Genomic DNA, 20,664 nt, shown 5'->3' with positions numbered 1-20,664 from the left:
ATGACGAACAAATAATATAATAAATTATAGGAGATATTTTGCTTTAATACATTTATAATTAAATTAAAACGTTCGTTTTATAAGTATCATTATTATGAGAAATGTAATCTTTTATTTTTTTTTAGTCTTCTGTTTTTTTCTATTTTTCGATTATTAATTATCTGTTCATTCCACGAACCGATGTACTCATGGCGGCTTGGCGAATACTACTGCTTCTTCTATGTTGCTTGTTGCCACTGTTAACTATACTGGTGGAAATTCCTACTCTTCCTAACGTTGATTCCATTTTTAATATTTTAAATTCTAAGATTTTAAATATTTTTAACCGATACTTAAATGGATTGTGCTCATATATTTATAAATTCCGCGTTATTATATGCAAAATCTTAAATGAATTAATTTAAATAAACATTTAATTATAATATTCATTCGAAGTAATTTTAATGTTTTCGTCGATGTTAATGATTATTAATAAATAAATATACTACAATGATAAATTCAATAAGCTGAATTCAAATTATATGAATTTAAGAAAAATATCTTAAAAATTTTATTTTATTATTTATTTGTGATAATTTTCTTTTTTATATGAGAAGCGGGAAAATATTCAAATTTAATGAACATATTACTTCCTTTATATTTAATCAATAACATTTAAAATAACCAAACATTTTTTAATTAAATCTATTAAAATAAATTATAAATTATTAGATTTATAAGGTTAATTTATTTTCTTAAAAATCCATAAGCTACTCAAGTTTTGAAAAGTGTAATTTTCATTATTTTCAAAATAAATTTTTATTCCTATTTAAATTTTTTTTTTTCTTTAGATATAATATTTTACAATATTATTTTGTACGATATTATATTTTGTATATATTAACATTAATTATAAATTTATTAATAAAAAATATTTATTGAATTTAGGAATTACTAATTTCTAAAAGCTGTTATAAATTTATAAAAAAATAAAACAATTTAATTATAATATATAGTTTAAAACTTTTTATTGTGATTCCTTTAATGAATTTTTAAAAAATATTTAAAATGTTATAAATTAAATTAAGCAGTTTATTTTAAAACTTTAAAAAGAACAATTTATTTCATTATTAAAAGCAAATATTCAAAATTCTATGAATTTAATATAATTAAATTTGTATTGCATGAACAGATAAAAAATTGTATCTACGATACTTGTTACATTGAAATAAAGAATCGGCTTGATTTAAAAACTAATTTCACTCAATAACAAGTATTTTTTTGTAAAATTTAAATAGAAATATAAAAAATATTTAATAAATAAATATATTAAATGCTATTAAATAAATATAACTGATAAACATAAAACTTTATTTGTAAAAAACGAAAAAATAAGAATATGAAATTTTATGTAACTAAGATTATTTGATGACATGAGATATATATTGAATAACATTTTTTATTTATTTTAATTGTTAGAGATTCCTTTATTTTCGAAATAATAACAAAAAATATAAATTTTTTTAAAAATGTATATATGTTACATTATAAAGATTGAAAAATATAAAGATTGATTTTTGAATATGTGAGTTGACATTAATTAGCTAGATAGCTAATTAGAATATATGTTTTGAATAATATATACTGTTAATAAATTTTTATTCCTTACTTTATGCTTGAAAAAACTTTCATTAAATATGTATAAAATATTAGTACATCATACAAGATTTAATTAGATGAAAAGAAATTATATAAAAGCTACAGTGCAGCATTTTTAAAATTAAAATGTAAAATAGTGTATGTATGTAGTGTATTAAAACATTATTTGCAAACGAAAATAATAAAAAACTATTTTGATAAAATTTATTTTATGTGTATCTTTTTCAATATATAGGGATTTTTTATAATTATATAACAATAATTGTTGTTAAATGTATCAGTTTACGCGATTATATATTCACCAATGTGTGTTTTCTATTTTTGAAATTCATTTTCTTAATTAATTAAATATTTTATTATATTGATTATATTTTTAATTATGGCACTTATTTATGATTATTAAACATAAAATAATCACCTCATATAGAAGAGTAATCATTAATTATTTAACAATTAATTTTAATAATATAATAGATCTTGAATGTTAATTTTATAATAATTACATTACTTTATCATTATATTATAATTACATTAACTAATGCTTATATTATTTTATTTATGCACTAATTTATTAATACAAATTTATGTTAATACAATTGAAAATGATTCTTCAAATTTATTTATTATATTATTTATATTCATTTTTTTAATGAATTTAATTTTGTTGTAAGATTCTTATATGAGTTAAATATATTAAAATAAATTAACCTTATAGATATATTATAATAAAAAAGAAAGATACATGTGTACGTCGTGGATTATCATTTGTTTATTAAATAGTTGTTAGCTATAATTTTTTGCATTAATTATTTAATTGATAAAACAATTACTGTAACTAAAAGAAATAACGTTATAGTACAATGTACAAAAAGGTTTATAAAGAAATATCTTTAATAGTTGAGGTATGCTAAGTGACAACGCCATTAGAATAAATCCTAATAGCATACGAGTTAGTCAAAAAGTATTAATGTAGATGTCGATATTTTAAAATATTTGCACTTGGATTCAGTAATTTTGAATGGAAAAAATTTTCACTGAAATTATTCTTAAGGAATTTAAGGAATACGTATTCAGAGAATTTAACGAATAGAACCTCAAAAATATTCCTGGAAAGCTTCATTGATTTGATGAGCTATGGATAAAATAAACTTTTGTTGAAATCGGTAATACACTTTATAACAGTGAATGCAATCATATTAAATAATGGGAAAGAATAAAAGTAATTTAAGCTTTGCAATCTATAATTGATTATCTGACTGTTGAATTTGAAAAAGAGTATATCACTATCAGTTATCTGAGACTTTTAAAACGAATTTGTCAATTATTTCAATTTAGGGATCATATCTTTTTATTTTAAAAACTATTTACACTTTTAGACAAAATATTTTATTTATACTCGACTATAAATTAAGTAATAAATTACATGCACTGCGATATGATAAATTTATATTTCTGATAAAATCTGAGATATTCGAATATTTATTTGTGAAACGATGTTGATTAATTGGCTATGTAAATGATTTGAAAAGATTATATACTTTGATATCTCGATTTTTTTTATTTCCATGTTTAAGGAATTTGAATAAAGTAATTATTATTAAACTTATTTATTGTTTCTTCTTGATTACTGATTACATATTGTATTTTACTTTTTTCTTTACATTCAATAATGAGTAACATTTACTAATGATGATATATATAAATGTATTTTGATATATCTTTACATAATATATTTATTACAATGTTATTTTTATAAAATCGTTAATTTTATGTCTCTGTTCTATAAATAGTCTTCATAATTATGAAAAATTATAATGAGGTAGAGAGCTAATTAAAGTGTTATAAAAAGGATTTTTAGGATTATTACAATTATAGAATGTCAAATTATGTCGTTTTGACAAAAACTTTGATCCATTCAATATACCTTCGCTCCTATTTAATGACAATGAAAATAGAATCAAGACTGCGGAAGATATGATGAGTTCGAATAAAAATGCATCTCTGTATTGTGTGCCTGTTGCGGCGCAAAATGGGAAGCAAACATAAATCGAAATTTCGTGCATAAGTTTACCGGTATATTAACTCATAACATATACTCTTTGATTTATTATCGGTAACTAACTTTATTGTTTTTCAACCATAAGTATACACAATTTATATTCCTTCCATTGAAATTTATATTGCTTTTATTACTTTTTTTTAATTGAATTTTTCTCTAATTTTTTAAAAGAATCCCCCCACCCCCCTCCTACATTATATTACAAAGTAATAATATATTTCAATTAATTTATAAAATAGACAGTTTAAATATTAAAAAAGTTTATATTTTATTATAATGCATTTGAATTCATTTGAAATTTTTTTATAAATATTAAAAATGAATAAGAACTATTATTGTTTTAAAACTTATTTTAATAAAATTCTACAGTAAAACTAAAAATATAATAGTAACTAGTTAATAGTTGAATTTATCATTGATAATGGTAATTTTTAATCGAACTGCGAATAATACGATATTTGTTATTTTATTAGTTTTCTAAATATTAAAAATAACTACTTTTGCTTTCTTTGGAAACATTATTATTTATATAAAAATTATTTAAAAATTAAAAATTTGAATATTAATTCAGTATGTAGAATGGTATTTACAATTGTTTAATTGATTTTTTAATAATCATATTAGAATACTTAGATATTAAACTTTTTGAACGGCTGAATAAAATCACTTGTTTATAACCATGCATTTGTTTATTATGTCGTCCATCTTGACATTTGAGTAAAAACGAATAATATTAAAGAAATTGTACAAAATAAAGTTAAATAAAAATATGTTAATATTTTATTAATGTTGTTTATATTTTAATTTATTTTTCCTATATTTTTTGTTTAATTTATGCTGTACTTATAAAACTTATATATTTTAATTTTTTTATTAATTGTATTATTTAATCTCTAATTAATTATAATTAAAAAAATACTTTATTTATGTTCTATTTGAAATTATGGTTTGTGTTTTCATCAATAATTAAAATATCTACTAAATAGTACTGCTTATAATAAATACACATCATTGTCAATGCTGTTTTTTTAGATTATTAATAAATATTAGTGATTTTAAAATACTATGATACAGTAAATAAAGTTGAATATGTTCGATATTTAAATAAAAAGTAAAATAAAATAAACATAAAAAATAAAGAATGTTAATAATAATAATTTAAAATTAGGTGAAGTAAATAATATTTTAATTTTTGAAAATTTTCGTTTTAAAATATTAAAACTTACATATTAATAAAATCTTATTCTTGAGAAATATATATTTATTACATATATTTTTTGAGTAGTTCCATATTTTGCATCATCCAAGGACTTTTATAATTCTTACTTGTCACTTGTATGTATGTCAAATAGATCATGACTAAATTTCTTTTGTATAAAATAGGCATCAATTGAAATAAAAATTTAATTTTTTAAAAATTATTTTATTTTTTCATTTATATAATAATATCATAATAATCATAATAATCACAATTATAATGATTATTACCACCCGGGCTTTACATATGCTTCAAATTGACCCCGCTACTGGAATTCATACGATATAATAACCATTTTATACTAATATAAATACTAATTTAGTCGTAACAGTTGTATTGATTTATTTGGGTGAATTGAAAATGCAATTGTTTTCATTTTTACAAATCAGTATGTAGCTTGCATTGTTAAGCCAATATTATCGTTTTAATTCATATTTTTTTTTAAAACATTAAAAATTGCAAATAATTATGCATTAAATTATTTTCATTTATCTAAATGTGGATAAGTTTCTTACATCTGTAATTTAATATACATATTATTATTTATTTACAGAGTACAAATCTAGTGTGTCATATATAAATTGGTTTACTTGCATGAATAATAATTATAGAAAAGTTTAAAACAATTTTAGTAAAATAATATATTCTATGGAAATCTTATTTTTTTAAGAATTAGTAAAGAATTTCTTTAATTTAAGTAAATATTAAGATTGGTTGATTACATAACCGGATCTAATGTTCGTTAAATTAATTATTATAAATAATGTATGTCTTAGTATGTAATAAATGAAGAATTAAAAAATATATTAGAGTTTATTAATATGTAAAAATTTACAATAAAGCTCATTGGGAGAGTAATGTCGAGAATGTTTGGTGCATGTGGGTACGTGTTGTAGGGGGGATCAATAATTTAGTACAAGGCATTATTTTCTCTTACGTGCATAAAAAATTAATATTTATTATTAATATTTTGGAAAACAAATAGTAAAAAAAATAGTTTTTAAAAGATGATCGAAATAGTTATATTATTTATAAATTAATATTTGTAAAATTAAAATATATATGAATAAAAACATTTTAAAACGAATTATAAAGGAATACATTAATTAAAAAAGCGATTAACTATTTAATATTTAAAATTTTAAATCAAGTACTACTTTTACAACGACCATAGCTTTAAAATAATTTACCTACTAAATAATTAGTTGATTTTTAGTAATCATATCTTTGTTAACTATCAATTGGATCGTACAGACTCGAACTTCATTGATTTTGTTTTTCTATACGTAAACGTGATTGAATATACATATTTATAATCAAGTACATTTAATGAATATTTATTTTTTTTTTGTAAGTTTAAACTACAAATATAGAGAACATATATTACTATGGCTTCGAAATATAGAAATATATATATATATATATATATATTACACATATACCTGCCTGAGTTTGGTATTATTTTAACATAATCTTTTTAAATATTTATCGTGACATTCTTTAAAATTTTTATAAATTTTAGTACAATATATAATGTTAAAAATAAATATTTCACTAAGAAAAAATATTATATTGGTCTTATTTCTTTAAATAATAGTATAAACGAAAATCGTATTCCAAAATGAAATACAAAATGCAAGAACATAGAGTCAGCACAATATATAGAAAGAGATATATAGGTAGCGAACAAGTGTGACCGAAATGTAAAAATAAATCAAGAAAGAGTCACAAAAATACACATTCCTTACTGAAAGTTATTAGATTATAATCATTTGTATATACGTGCAATTTTTGTTTTGATAATTAAAATTTAAAACATTTCTAATTTTCAAAAAAGAAAATTCCAATAATGATATAAAAATATGATCCATAACATGAATACGCTGCGAGAAATATAGTATTTTAAAGTATAATGTAAAAAATACATATGTACGCAAAATGCAATAATAAAATATATAATTTTGTATATAATAATATATCTACCTCTTTATATAGTTAAAGAAATATATAGGATATATATAATACAGAAAAATAAATATATAAATTACATTAATATATTTTGTTCCAGTTTCAGATAACGACCTTAGAAAATTTACTTATTTAATTTTAATATTTGAAATACTATTTAATTATATTATTTTAATATTAATTAAAACCAAAGATTTGAATATACTAACGGTCTAACGTGTATAGATGTGTTATTTTATTTAAATATTTATGTAATTTAATATTTTTATATTATATTGTAATGGCTTAGAAAAACATTAATTTTTTAGAAAAATAAGCATTTATTATAAGATTATTGTTTTAAACACCATTTAAAATAATTAATATTATATCTACATACAGTTCAGATTTCATAATGTGTACATTATTGATAGCCAATAAACTTTGATCACTACTACGCATGCCTGAAATCGTTACACTCTTTACTTTTGATAATTTCAAGGAAGTTGAATACTTCCGCATTTACCGTATATTTGATTTAATTGATTTTACTGTTTCCCGCGTGCGCGCAATTCTCGCGCTTGTTTATACCGCGATATTTTGGTCGTTTTAATTTTTTTTATATTTTTTATTTTTTGTTTATTTACTTTGAATTATTTTCTACGTAAATATATTTTTTACATAAATTACTTTTGTTTGTTTACTATATTGCATGAATTGCCTCCTATTATGCTACAAGTATAGTATGGTAGCATAAAGTGTTAAAATGCAGTGTTGTGTACAATTACTAGACCATTTGATGCATGTACTTGAAATGCCATAATAGTTTTACCTTTTATTATTTAAATTAAATTGTAAAAATGTTGAAATTAAAAAGGCAAATATGGTTATTGTGTAGATGGTAACAAATATTTCAATTCAAAGAAGTTAAAATTGGTACAAAAACAATGCCACGAAATATAGAGGAAATTAGTGATACTCCACGTACTGGAAGAAATAATTATAGTCACAAATTTAATTCATTTAATAGTACAGATAGTGGTTATCTTAGTTTTAATACTCAGTCCAGTAATTATGGATTAAGTAATCGTTCTAAATCACTACTTTTATCTTCAAGAAAGTTACCAAGCTTACGGATTGAACCGTATCCATCTAAATTTAATCGAAAATTTAGTATTTCTGAGTCAAATGTATGCAGTTCTGACTCTCAAGATCATTTGGAAAATATTCAAAGTAATTCATCCATTAATTTTGCAAATACTCAAGTAACCTTTAACAATTTAAAAATAAAAAATTCAAATGGTTCATATAGAATGGAATTGAGAAGCCATAGTAAAAAACAATTTGAATCATTAACTTCTTTTGTTGCAGTAACATCTTGTAAACGTAGTTTGCATGATGTTTTACCTTTGTCACCTTTACCTACATTACCATCACCACCATTTGTATATGAACCCAGAAATAATGATACAGAAATAAAACTAGTCATACCACAAAGCACGCCTTGCTTTGTTAGTTCACCAAAATTACCTACTCCATTACATAACATTGCTTTCTCTCCTATAAGTTATAAACCTAGTCCTTTTATAAACACTGTAAACAGTAAAAAGTTTAGTAATTTGTCTATATCAGAATATACTTTTATAAACACAAAAAGTAGACCGAAAAGACTAGATTTTAGTAAGCGAGCTATTTTTGAAAGCTTCCAAAAACATAGATCAACTGATGATTATACTGGCAAAGAAACTATAGATATTTTTAAACTTCTTGGTGAAAAAAGTAATCATCCAAGGATAGTTTCTAAAATTTTAAGTTATTTAAGTCCGCAAGATCTTTGTTCTATAAGTATGGTATCAAAATCATGGCAGAAAATATGTAGCAATGATTCAAAAGCTCAAGAGAGAAGACTGAAATATATAATAATCAGACAATGCTCCAAAGAAAATTTGGTATCATTAAATAAATACAAATTTCAAGAAGATGTTCAAATAAGTCCTCGAACTAGATTTCCAAAAAGAGGATTTTTAACTGCTGTACCTACGAATATGTTACAGGCACCAAAAATTCATTTAACACCAAGTAGTCCACCAGTTTCTCCAAGCAAGGTTATATTTCATTCATTTATCAAGGTAAATAACTTGGAAATACATTTTCATTGTATATATTCATTATGAATTGTATAATTTTGAAGGTCTCATTCGACTATATATATGTATATATATATATATATATATATATATATATATATATATATTATAAAATCAATATAAATATGTTGTTTTAATATAATAATGAAATAAAACATAATTTATTAAACAATAATTTTTAGTTAAAAAAAACAATAATTTTATAATTTTACTACTATCTAATTAATATCAATAAAAATGTTCATATTATTTGACAAAGGTAAATCGATTATACGCGGAATTGTAGATATAGAATTTTATTAATTTCATCATTGTCTTTCTTTCTTTTGATGAAAATTTAGTTTGAAATTTTTATAAGTTCTTGATTTAAAGTTAGTTAAATTTTGATGAAATATAGTTAAAACTTATTTTCTAAGATATTTTTTACTGTTTTTGCTTATAAATAATTTTTTATTATTTTTATATTTATTTGATAGAAATTAGAAAGTATATGTGTTTGAAAAATAATGAGAATTGTAAAAGATTTGGGTTTATCTTAATAAGAAAAAAAGCATTCTTTTATTTAAAATATGAAAATGTATAAATATTTTTTTGACTCTAAAAGCAGATAGTTATATATATTAATACGTTATATTGTTTTAATATTAGTTTTAAGCAGTTGCAGTTAGAATATGCATGTAAGCACAAATTTTTATAAAAAATTTATTCATCAGAGATTGATCACTTAGTTTATTTTTTTCGATTATATAAAAATAAACATAAAGATAATATAAAAATGAACATAAAAATAACCTTATAATTATACAAATTTTTATGAAATTGTTTAAGTATATTTGTTTACATATGTAAAAGTATATTTTAGTATATCTAGATTAAAGATAACATGATACAATTGTGAGTGTTTCTTATTAAATAAATAAAAAACAAAGATTGTTTTTTATTCAAACGTTTTATTACTAATATAATTTATTAATTTATTTTCAAAATTCTTTACATATTTGTTTTCCATATATTATATTCTTTGTAATTAACAACCTGGAATAGTGTAAAAAGTTTATTATTTATTAATACTTAATAATTAATTTAAAAATTTGCTAATCAAATTGAATGAATAATGTTCAATAGGAATGATATATTATTTATATTTGAAAAGAATTTAAGTCTCCATCGCAATATAATTTTTTCATGTACTAAATGGTTTATTATTTAGTTTTTCATTTAACTTTCATATTTAAAATTGCGTCACATGAAATTTTTAAATGTATTTGTATACATAAAATATTTTTAAATGTCTTATTATTTTTTGTGTATTTACATACTTTGTTTTAATAATACTATTTGAAAATACGTTATACTTCTTGTAAAGTTTGAGTACGGAATTCGGGCGTCAATATTAAAACATTATTTTTATTTGTATAAAACACCACATGCTTCGTGTTATACAAAATTTAAATAAAATGTACGTATTAATGACTAAATAATAAGCATCTAGAATTCATTGTTCATATGCTTTTAAATATTATGAATATGCGAATTGAATATTTGAACATTTATTCTTGATAGAATAATATCATTTTGTACTATCTTTATTTAATTTTTTGGAATTTAAGACTAATCACAATTTTCATTAAATATGTCATCATAATAAATTTTCAGTGTAGATTTAAGTTTATATTTACGTTTAGAGAGGGCGCTCAGATTACAGTAATTATATACATTTTTTAAATAGTCAGTAAGATGTAATTATAGAAAATTTAACTATCATTTGTTCTTAATCATATTGAATAATATATATTTCAATATATCTACATATTATAATAGAATACATATAAACTATTGAAACGATTAAAATAATAAAAAGGTAAAATATCAGATTTTTTTTTTTTAAATAATTAAACAAGTATTATTAACATTAAATATAATATTTGGTAAAATTTTTCTATTATCTCGACTATAATCTATTATATTTATTATTTATATCCGATAATCATATAATTAATAAAGCGAATTATGTAATTTGTGAATAAATATGTAATTTTGATATCTAAATAATTCATGTAATAAATTAATTAAAAAAACTTGTAAGCCAATAAAATATTTATAATTAATAAACATTTTTAATAAGTTCTATATAATTTGTGCGTTCTTCTCGACTATTGACTTAATGATTCCTAATAGAGAGAATAATTTAAATTAATTGAACATTCGTGTATTGAATGACGTATGAGCATGTTCCATAATATATTACCGAAAAGATTACATTATAAAGATGGTATATATTAATATATATTTTACATTTTTCTTAATAGTGTTATGTATCTTATAAATGATATAATTTATTATATTATTTAAATATTTTCAAGTTTATAAGTATACTAATAAATATAAACCTTAACAAAAATTTAAAAGAATTAAAAAAAACCTTTTAAAACTAATCTTTTTCATATTTAAATAAAAATATAATTTTTTTTAATGAAAACTGAGGTGAATTAAAAGAATATTATAATTAATAGTAAAGTAAAAATGTAAATTTGAATTAATTAAATGCTTTCTGATAGGTTTGATGAACATAAGAAATTGATTTTTTGTAAATAAATTGTGAGCAGTTAATTTTTAGTATCTGTTGAATTTCATTTGTATCAAATCCATTTGAAAATAAAATAAAATATTAAAGATAAAGTTTAATGTATTTTTACTATATCCTGCATAAAAAAGTAGATATTTCTATTTAGTAAAATTAATTATTTATTTAAAATTTTTTCGGATACGCTAATATTTACAAATTTAAATTATATTATTTTAAATATTTATAAATAAAATTTTGTAAAGTACAAATTTACTTACTAGTTACTTTTATATGCTCCCTGTAAGTTTTAGATTATTTAAAATATTACATATTAACTAAATATTCCTTGGTTTTGTTATTCTCCTTAAAGCGTTTATTATAAATTATACAGAATAATCAAGTACATTTTTCGTGCTTTTTATTGGAAAATTTTATTGGATACATTTTATTGGAAAAAAGATAGCAAATTGAACACTATGTTTTAATGTAGTAATTCGTTTATGAATAATATAATATAAAGAAATAAGATATTATTAATGAATTTTGAGTTGTATAAACTATTACAATTATATATAAATTACGAATGGTTAAGCATTACATAGTCGTGGGCAACAATTTGGAAAATAAATATGTATGATATTTATTTATATATATTATTATATAGAAACAAGGAGCATTGCAACTTTCAAATTTTATTTGGAATTTTAAAATCATTAAAATGTTTATCAATATGTAATATTAAAATAAAAAATGGTTTATAATATTGCTTTAAAAAATTTTATTTGAGCAAGCATAAAACTCATTTATAATTATATAAATTTTTCTATTATATATATTTCTAGTTTTTTACAAATTAAAAATAAAATGAAAATTATTTAAGAAATCATTAAATTATTAATATTTTCTTAAGAATTAATCCTAGGCAGAAATAAAAATTTAAGATATGTACCAGGAATTAATTAAAAAAATAACTTGATTATTCATTTTGAATCAAAACGAAAAACTAATTTACTCTTCTGTGCTGTATTTAATGTATGTAATAAAAATATAAATTAAAATCATACAATACATGCTTATTATATTACATAGTATATTGAGTTATTATATACAAATTTCTAACTATGAAGTGAAATAATACATATTAAATAACGAAACATTACGAAATGAATTTAGCATTAGGAACATGCATATGTAATCGTTAGTAAATATATCCGTATGCAACATGCGTATATGGATGGTACTTACTATTTTTAAAGAACTAAACACATGTACAGAATTTTATATTTTTTGTTATTTAAATGAAATATGTGCATTAATAAAAATTAATATAGTGTGTTTTATGAAAATATTTTATCCTATAGTTACCAATGGAGCACTTTTATTTTATGTATTTATTTATTTATTTCAAAAAATAAATTTGAGAATATATGTATGTATACTGATTGGTATCGAACTTCTTAATTGAAAATACTTTTAAATTTATAATTTTTTAAAAAATTAATAAATATAAGTGTTTCAAATTTCAACTTTTATAATATAAACTTTTTTAAAAATAGAAGTACTGGATTTAATCAAATATTGACTCTCCGTTTAGCGTATTCTTATTTGTATCAATTGTTGTATAGTTATTACTATATTAATGGATTGTTTTGTATTTTGTATAAAAGATTTTTCAGAAATTTCAAATCACTTTAAAATTTGACAATGAATTATTATTTTATAAAGTAATTAAATATGATTCCCCTTCCAAATATTTCTGTGTAGATATCTTCTATTTCCATTTGAAATATATTATTTTAATTGTGTTATTAATAATCACGATTACATTATTTTTCAGTGTACGGTTAATATTAAGATAGCATTTTATTATTGGTTTATCATAGAATTTTAGTTTTGTTAAAAAAAACAATTCATATAACATTTTTTCATATTGTATCAATATGTTCAGTATGAATTTTACTATTATTAGTATAAATACAATATATGAGAAGATAAATCAATAAATTTATTCAGTTGAATTTGGATTTCCTATTTTTCTTTCCTTAAAACTAATGTATAGTACTTTAATTTTACCAAAAACAAAATATTTGTTAAATTTCGGTTTTTTATGTTTTCTTTTACATAAATAAAAACTGTATTTGATATTTTTATTTTTATTAATTTAAGATTTCTATTTAATATATATAGTGGTTTAATACGAGTTTTTGGAATTATAACAGAAATAAAATATTTAATAACATTCAGCAACAGTAAAGTAAATTTTTAAGAAGATAATTTTTATAATAAAGTATTAAAATCACAATTTTTTAATGTATTAATATTAATTAAAATTTAAGAAACAAAAAGATTCAGATGAGAGGTAAGCTAATTAGAAACATGAGCGAACTGAAGAAAATAGAAAATGATTTTTAATATATTCATTATGTTTGGATCAATAAATATTCAATTACGGTAGCGGCAAATATTTGTAATATTCTGAATTAGAATATGGTTATATTTTAGTACGTATGAATATTATAACTGTTAGTAAAGTAACCGAACACATGGTCGGATAGGAAATAATGTTTTGCTACCAACAAAATATTTAATGTACCGTATGTTTTCTCTTTCAAAATGAATATTTATCTGAAATAACTGAATTGATATAGTTATTATTTTATGATATTAATATTCTCAATAAATTTAATACAAGTTAAGAATTACTTTTAATGAGTTTAAAAAGTACAATTTCGTCAAATTCAGAAATATATTTAAAAATTTTAAATTCTTTTACTTTTATTCCAGACAATATAGATGTTTTTCTGTTGTGTTCTTTTTAGTTGTTTAAGACGATGTAGCGGATAACTACAATTTTGACGTAAGACCTGTAAGCGTACGCTCAGCAACTTTTATTCACTACTCGTCAATTATTTCACAATAATTATAGCAGCCTAATCCAATACTAATTCATATCAGTTTCATAATACTCATATTAAATAAGCCATAATTGAAAACCATAATATTGTTGGAGGCTGTTTCGAGTGTTATTACAAACGATTAAATAGATTATTATACATTAAATCTTTCTAGCTTTATGCTTTTTTATCGAAAAGCATTTTTATTGAGCTAATCTTAAATTTATTTATATTTTTTTTGTTTACAAGCTGTATCAATTAACATTGGATCAACACTTTTTTTAATGAATATAGTCTAAGAAAATCAATAAATTAATAAACTAAAGCTATACGTAATTATGGGTTTAAAAGATATCGAAATCTGTTAGTAAATTAAAACTTTTATATATCTGCTAAATGTAAATGCTATAGGTATAATTTAATTATATAAAATAAGAGTGAACGCTTGATTTCTTTGAAATATAAATATACATTATGTGAACGTACTTAAACATATATAATAAAACTGAAAAAGATATAACATAAGTATGGGTACAGTTGATATTTATTATCTAGAAAGTAATCATTTTCTTCTATCATTATTAAGGAAAATTGAAAAAAACTTAATACAACATTATTATAAGTGTATATTAATGTTAAATAAGTCTGGTAAAAAAAATGTTATCTTATAACAATTATGTATTTTTTATCGCATAAGATTTTAATGTTATTTATTAATGACATAAAACTCTAATTTAAAAAAAATAAAAAGTATATAAATGTAAATTATTTTTAGTTTATTAAATTATAAATAGACTTATTATTGATTATTAACTTATCATTATTAGTATTAATTGATTATCAACGAAAATGAATTAGTTTCAAACTTTTAATTTCTTAAACAAGTTGTAATTGATACTTGACGTTTAATCGTACTTTTTCACATTATAAAGTATTTTAAAATTAATTACTTTGCAGTAAATAATGTAAAAATATATTTGTTTATTTACACTAAAATATGATTTAATAATAATCCGATTAGCTAAATTATTTATAGATATTCTTAAAATACGCTTAATAGTCTTTATAAGAATTATAAAAATACAAAGCTATTAAGAAATTTTAAATGCGTGGTGATACAACAAAAATTTCAATGTATACAAGATAGTAATGTAGTTTTTAGAAGAATAAGAAATATGAATATGACATTACATTATATTTGCGAGCAATATTGTAATATTACTCCAGTAATTATATCAGTTTTCAAAAAAAAAATTAAAAAAAAAACAAAATAAAATAAAAAATTACTTATTAAAGACTAATTTGAAAATTTATTTAGGAGGTGATTAAATTTGATGATGCAAGGATTATTGTAAAATGTTCGAAAATTTCGAGAATCAAATATGGCGTTAAATAGGTACATTTATATCTTATTTTCTGTAAGAAAATATACTCTACAGTTTGATGGAGCATTCTATAAACTAATCCACAGTTTAATTAGTAGTCTAAAAAAAAATTTTAGACTGAGAGCAGACACGAAAAATGTTGAAAATTTAACCTTAGAAAAAATTTAGAAAAAATAAATAGTAAATAATGAAGTTTATTAATTTTTAGTAAACTCAATTAAAACAAAGTATAAAATTATAAAATAAACTATTTTAGATTTATGTACAATTAAATTCTTGAATATTAAAAATTACAAACACGAATAATAGTAATATAATGTTTGAGCAGTTTAGATATTTATAATCTAAATATTATATGTTTTCTGTTAAGTTTTTAAGTTTAGAGTTACGATATACATACTAATTATAGTAATTAGTTTACGTATAGTATTTTTATTAATAAAAAAATGAAAGAAATACTATGACTATCTAAAGTTAATTCGTTTGAATAAATTAAAAAAAAATATATCATTTTAAATTGAAAGTGTTTATAAAACATTCCTGAAAAAATATATCTTCAAATTGTTTAAATTGATGATTTATTTTCTGATCCATTTTAGGCGGGACGAAGTCTGGCACCTCGAGATCAATTGGTACCATGTCCACAATGTAAATTTGCCTGCCGCGTTGAAAATAAAAAAAATGTGGGTATTTGTTCACGCCAAAGCTGTCCAATGGAGGAATTCTGTGTATTTTGCTCATCAAAGTTGCATGTTGGTGAACCCTGTAAAATGCCGCTTCTGGCAACACCTACAAAACGTGGAAAACAACAACAACCTATCGTTGGGACCAGGCAGTGTAAAAGGAACTTACGCCGAATATCACGCCTTATTTGATGTATCGGTTGTTTCTTTGTGTGCCATGTTTATACATCTTAACTTATGTATTATTTTATTTATTTAATTTATTTATTTTTCCGTTGCATTAAATATTGTTTTTATTCAGTAAATTCATTTTTATTTTCATTCAAAATTCGATTATCGAGCTATTTATTGTTCGAAACTATTTTGAGTAATAATTATCGTAATTTTCAAATATGATTGTTAATTTTTTTAGTTATATATATTATAAAGCTCAATTTTTGTATTTATAATCATATTAGCCAATAAATCTTTGTTTATAAATAAAGCTTAATTGTACGTTAGTCAAAAACAGGTTTGTATGGTGTTTTTTTTTAATTGATCAACAAAATTAAACGTGTTTAAATTTGAAGATATTTATTTTATCACATGTAATTAACGAGTCTATATAACAGTTATTAACTTGTAAAATATTAAATTAAATATATAACGAATAAAATATGTAATATTATAGTTTTAAAGTGTTTATAATTTAAAGTGGAAAAATTATTATTTCATCGTTTATTTTGCTATATCTGTATATTTATATATTTTTTTATTGGTTTATAAATAAGAGTAATTAATATTAAACTCATTCGACTATGTACATATATTTTTTATTATATTGAAATATCTGAAAGTATAATGTAACATTTGGAAATGAAAGTTCTATTATATTTAGTTAAATTAATAAGACAGGACAGATATAAAACATTTTACAAAATTTTTTCATAAAAATGTTTAATTAAAATTTGATTTGATTAAAACAACGAATGTAAAAAAAAACAATTTATCAGTTATTGTAATAATTTGCAATAGCTGAACATATATAACGAACTGACCTTTTTGAAAGAATGAAAATTGAAGATAATCATTATAAATAGGCGTATTTTGTACTTTGTATAGTAAATTTTAACTGAATAATTATAAAAAATAAATTAAAATATTTTTGTATACATATATTATATCTATTTGTATGTAAGAGTTATTAATGAAATGTATATTCAATCGATTTATAATATTAGCTTCTTGATTATATATAATCAGGAGTAGTCATTTGTGAATTTACTATATCAATATATAATTTTATGAAAGATATATTTAATTTGTATCTATATTATTTTTTATTAACATTCAATATTATAATTACGATGATTATAAATACTCAAAAGTGTTAACACAGATAATTAATAAATTGTGTAGTCCTATATTTTTGTATAGCGAGTTAAATTTAAAAATGAAACCAAATAAAGTTATTTAAAATATGTAATGAATTAAATTGTTTACAATTAATCTAATTATATTTATTCTAATAATACCTAATAAAGAAATACTCACCATAAGATTTATAAATCGAATTTGTCCAGATTACTGAGATTCGTTTTTTAAACATTTTATACAAATTCAGTAGAGGGAATTAAGATAAATATATAGTTGAAATTATGAAAAAAATTTGAGTAGCATCTTTTTATCTTATATTAAAAATTGAAAAACAAACATATTATAAAAATAATTTTTTTAAATAAAAAATATTTAATACTGTAGTCTATTAAATATATTTGATATGTAAATATAGTAATATATGTTTTGATGAATATTTTTGTTTTTATAATTATTTTTTTCAATATAATATAATAAGTATATAATAATATATAATGGTTTGCAAATGAAATATTTAGGTATTGTTTAATAATGCATAATATAACACTTAACTGTTATATATACTATTCGTACTTATTTTATTGTACAATTCTGTATTGAAATTATGTTCAGTTAGAAGGGCTACAAATTTTCAATTTCGATTATGTACAGTTTAATTTCTAAACATTTCAAACATACTTCTTTATAAACATGTAGCTAAATGTACATGCTTTTTACTGAATGACATTTTATTGCATAATAAATTGAAAAAAATTACAATGATTTTTAATTAATCAAAGGCAAGTAAATACACATACAAATATTTTATTTTAATACATTTATTTATACAACTAAACATTTCCATAACAATCTTCCAATAATAGCAAAGAAAATCACCATAATAGGAAGTACAGGTATTGGTTTTATATTTGAATGCTTTCCAGAAACTAATCCCTCTTTAAAAGATCGGTTTATAGCTGGTGAAATACCTTTGCTTAATGGTTCTCCTTTCATGGAATATTTTGACGCTGATATAATTTTCACTTTCACAAGTTTTCCCATTAATTCATATTTCTTTGGAATTAATACTTGCTCATAATATGAATTATGTGCAACATAATGTTTTTTATCATGAGCTACTTCTGTTACAAGAACATCCTGTACTTCACCAATTGCATTACTATAAGGTTCATAAGACTGGAAGAATTCAGATAATATTTTAGTTCTCTTTTTTATTTCAATTGTAGGAACTTGTATCATTAAAGCAGCTGGAGTTCCTGGTCTAGAAAAAAATTGATTGATAAATAAACTAGAAAATTTGTATTTTTTACATAAATTTAAAGTATCTTCAAAATCTTCTTCCGTTTCATTTGGGAAACCACAAATAATATCAGTTGCTATAGTTATTCTTGGAATTCGTGCTTTAAGATAATCAACAATATATTCAAAATCACTCCTTACATATTCTCTTTTCATAGCAGAAAGGATTTTATCACTACCAGATTGTACAGGTATATGTAAGAAACTGTAAACTTTTGGATGTTGTAAGATTTTAGATATATCTTCTAAATATTCTAAAATATATGGTGGATTGGCCATTCCAATTCTCATTCTACATCCATCAGGTATAACTTCGATCAATTCCCAAAGTAATTTTGGTAAAGTTGTTCCAATATCTTTGCCATAAGTTCCAGTATCTTCAGAGGTTAACCACAGTTCATTCACTCCTTCTTCAAAAGCCTGTTTAGCACGCTCTATAATTTCTTTAGGTCTGTAACTTCCAAGCTCACCTCTTGCATGTTTTGTTTTACAATATGTACACTGATTAAGGCAACCAGTATTGATTGCAATAATTTCAATAAGTGGATTTCTCCGAACTTTTGGTAAAGAAAGAGATGCTCCACCTATTTTTCTACCTGCATCTTTTTTTTGACTTAATAATTTTACTGTATTTCCTTTTAATGTTTCTTCAACAACTTCAACTACTCTATCAATTTGATGAACTCCAATAATACTTAGACCTTGTAAATAACTAGATTTTGGAGCTCCTTGTGATACACATCTTAAAAAATTAATATATTGTCAAAATTAATAATTTAAAATCAATTTTAAATATTTAAAAAATATTTTAAATACCCAGCTACAACAATATGTTTTCCTAATTTTCTTCCAGTCTCTATTTCATTTTTAAAATGAGCTTCGGATGGATTCTTTACTGTACAAGAATTTAGAAGCCATAAATCTGCTACATGCTTATCTTCGGTTAAATTATAACCATAAGCAGCAAGTTGTCCTGCCATATATTCACTATCCGAGTTATTATGTGTACATCCCCAAGTTCTGATATAAATTATTTGTGTACCTGGAATTATACTGGAATAAATTTGTAATTCAGGTAGGACAAGATCTTTTTTCTTTCTATTAGCACGTATAATATTTTTTTTAAAACTATATCGTGTTTTTGGTGTAATGTTTTGTGATGATATTAAATCTTCGATATCTCCAATAATTTCACTGCATGGAGCTGACATGTCTAAAAAAATAATTAAATAAAGAATGAATTTTTTTCATTATATAATAATAATAAAAAATAGTTAAATAAGTATTATGGAATAATAATAAATTATATTAGATTTAAAAAATTTTAAGAAGTTATTTTTTAAGTTTTTCTTAATTTAAGTTATTCTTAAATTTTAAGAAGTTATATTTTATACTAACATTATTCTATTTTGATGATTACTTTTAACTTTTC

At 20.9% G+C, this 20,664-nt stretch overlaps 2 protein-coding genes across 2 annotated transcripts; one reads left to right on the top strand and one right to left on the bottom strand.

Moving 5' to 3' along the window:
• The first annotated feature begins 7,488 nt into the window (after positions 1-7,488).
• Positions 7,489-16,850, top strand: LOC105368161 (uncharacterized). Its single transcript, XM_011507105.1, has 2 exons — positions 7,489-9,031; positions 16,494-16,850. Exons 1-2 carry the CDS (start codon positions 7,850-7,852, stop codon positions 16,767-16,769), a joined length of 1,458 nt encoding a protein of 485 aa, XP_011505407.1. The 5' UTR covers positions 7,489-7,849; the 3' UTR covers positions 16,770-16,850.
• A 1,891-nt stretch (positions 16,851-18,741) lies between these two features.
• LOC105368160 (threonylcarbamoyladenosine tRNA methylthiotransferase) lies at positions 18,742-20,664 on the bottom strand. Its single transcript, XM_011507104.1, has 3 exons — positions 20,631-20,664; positions 20,049-20,445; positions 18,742-19,974 (listed from the first exon to the last, which is right to left on the bottom strand). Exons 2-3 carry the CDS (start codon positions 20,441-20,443, stop codon positions 18,756-18,758), a joined length of 1,614 nt encoding a protein of 537 aa, XP_011505406.1. The 5' UTR covers positions 20,444-20,445; positions 20,631-20,664; the 3' UTR covers positions 18,742-18,755.

Source organism: Ceratosolen solmsi, unplaced genomic scaffold, assembly GCF_000503995.2.
Source record: "Ceratosolen solmsi marchali unplaced genomic scaffold, CerSol_1.0 scaffold6, whole genome shotgun sequence".
NCBI classification, from domain to species: Eukaryota; Metazoa; Arthropoda; class Insecta; order Hymenoptera; family Agaonidae; genus Ceratosolen; species Ceratosolen solmsi.
Note: the sequence above shows the minus strand (reverse complement) of the source record. Positions and strands in the feature narration are given on the sequence as shown.

What these genes read in the sequence shown, in the direction of transcription:
- LOC105368160 (XM_011507104.1), bottom strand. Translation starts at nt 20,443, where the DNA reads ATGTCAGCTCCATGCAGTGAAATTATTGGAGATATCGAAGATTTAATA. An exon ending in AAACATATTGTTGTAGCTGG is followed by an intron (nt 19,975 to 20,048) that starts GTATTTAAAATA and finishes TAATTTTTTAAG; the next exon opens with ATGTGTATCACAAGGAGCTC.
- LOC105368161 (XM_011507105.1), top strand. Translation starts at nt 7,850, where the DNA reads ATGCCACGAAATATAGAGGAAATTAGTGATACTCCACGTACTGGAAGA. An exon ending in TATTTCATTCATTTATCAAG is followed by an intron (nt 9,032 to 16,493) that starts GTAAATAACTTG and finishes GATCCATTTTAG; the next exon opens with GCGGGACGAAGTCTGGCACC.